The 2,056-nt window shown below is 54.3% G+C and overlaps 1 protein-coding gene across 1 annotated transcript; it reads left to right on the forward strand.

Moving 5' to 3' along the window:
* Window positions 1–817: 817 nt before the first annotated feature.
* On the forward strand, window positions 818–1,612 carry lrrc3b (leucine rich repeat containing 3B; the record flags this gene model as incomplete). Its single annotated transcript, XM_080859030.1, has 1 exon — window positions 818–1,612. One exon carries the CDS (start codon window positions 818–820, stop codon window positions 1,610–1,612), a length of 795 nt encoding a protein of 264 aa, XP_080715156.1.
* Window positions 1,613–2,056: the final 444 nt, after the last annotated feature.

Below are 2,056 nucleotides of genomic sequence, written 5' to 3' on the forward strand. Positions count from 1 at the left end.
AAGTACCATAGAAGTCACTCATAGTTCTGTGACAGCGATGTTATGGAGCTGTAAGTACCATAGAAGTCACTCAAAGCTCTGTGACAGCGATGTAATGTAGCTGTAAGTACCATCGAAGTCACTCATAGCTCTGTGACAGCGATGTTATGGAGCTGTAAGTACCATAGAAGTCACTCAAAGCTCTGTGACAGCGATGTTATGGAGCTGTAAGTACCATAGAAGTCACTCAAAGCTCTGTGACAGCGATGTTATGGAGCTGTAAGTACGAAATGTGTCACTAATGCGTGGCTTTGAGCAGAAGCCACATGCTGTAGTGCCGTGGCCATTGTTATTGTCTCCAGAAACAGCGGTTCTACTGCATCTAACATCAGCATGCAGTTGTTATTGCGCAAAATCACTGGATTGCATTTGCAAATGCTTTCCAGTGATGGTTTGAAAACAATAATAGAATTGTAATACAAATAATAATAGTTTCAGTTATGGTTTACTGTTTCTATTACCTTTTACTATTGGTAGTTCTAATGATGTTACTATCACCATCATCACTACTGTGACTGTTCTCTATGTTAATGGCAGTTACCCTTCTCTCCTGCAGGGTTGAACAGGGGATGAGACATACACCCCATCCACTGAGAGAAGACCTCTGGTGACCCCCTTACCACCACTCCAGCATGGGCAGGAAGTGAGAGGCTGGTCAAAGGTCACACACCCCCCACCCCTCCCCCAGCCCCACCTCACCCCTCTCTCCTCCCCCCCCCCCCTCCCCCTCCTCTCTCGGCGTGCTGTGGGAGTATGCGGAGGGCTGACGAGCAGGATGATGTCGGCTCTGGACCTGTGGCTGACGCGCTCCATCCCCATGTGCCTGCTGCTGCAGAGCCTGGTGCTGATGGCGCTGTGCTTCCCCTCGGCCAGCATGTGCCCCAAGGGCTGCTCCTGCCTGCGCACGGACGCGCACCTCCACCTGCACGGCCTCAACGTCACCTGCAGCCAGTCCCGTCTCAAGGAGATCCCCCGCGACCTGCCGCCGGAGACCGTGCTGCTCCGCCTGGACCACAACCACATCTCCGCCATCCCCGACCGCGCCTTCCACGGCCTGCGATGGCTGCGCGAGCTCAACCTGTCCAGCAACGCGCTGGAGACGCTGGGCGAGGGCGCCTTCTCTGGCCTGGAGGGCTCACTGCAGCTGCTGGACCTGTCGCACAACCGCATCAGCAGCGTGCACAAGGACGCCTTCTCGCGGCTTAAGGCGCGCGTGGTCGTCGAGGACAACCCGTGGCACTGCGACTGCGCGCTGCAGCAGGCGCTGGGCGGCATGGCGGCGCACAACCACGAGGCCAACACGCGCGTCCTCTGCCGCAGCTCCGAGCTGCGCGACCAGGACGGACAGCCCTACATGGCGGTGGACGCCGACCTCTGCAACCTGGCCAAGAGGACCACGGACTACGCCATGCTGGTGACCATGTTCGGCTGGTTTGCCATGGTGATCTCCTATGTGGTGTACTACGTGCGGCAGAACCAGGAGGACGCGCGCCGGCACCTGGAGTACCTCAAGTCGCTGCCTAGCAAGCCCAAGAAGCCCGACGAGGCGGAGGACATCAGCACTGTGGTGTGACCGCGGCCGCGGAGGACATCAGCACTGTGGTGTGACCGCGGTGGCGCGTCCAACATCACAGACGTAGCAGCGGACGATGTGTGTGTCCCGGTGTTTTGTTTCGTTTTTTCGTGTCAGTGTGCCAGTCGATGTTTACGCTACCGGGTCCTGAAAGGAAAATGGGGGGGGGGGGGTTAGCATCTAATTCACGATGAACAAATTACTACTTTATTTATGTGTAGCAGCCTGTGGGAAGTAAACACACTCCTTGTGACCGTTTTTAAGAAGTGGCGTCCACGAAAGATAATCATATTTCTAAGTCTCCCAATTTGAAACCTTAACGCTCTTTTGAGTAAACAGCACAACCTTGGCTAAATGACCAATACTGATGTATTGAAAGAGCTTAGATCTCAGGTTTTTTAAGGTTACAATGATTTGTAAAAAAGAAACCCTAAAAATATCCTT

This window comes from Sprattus sprattus (assembly GCF_963457725.1).
Source record: "Sprattus sprattus genome assembly, chromosome: 20".
In the NCBI taxonomy this organism is placed as follows: domain Eukaryota; kingdom Metazoa; phylum Chordata; class Actinopteri; order Clupeiformes; family Clupeidae; genus Sprattus; species Sprattus sprattus.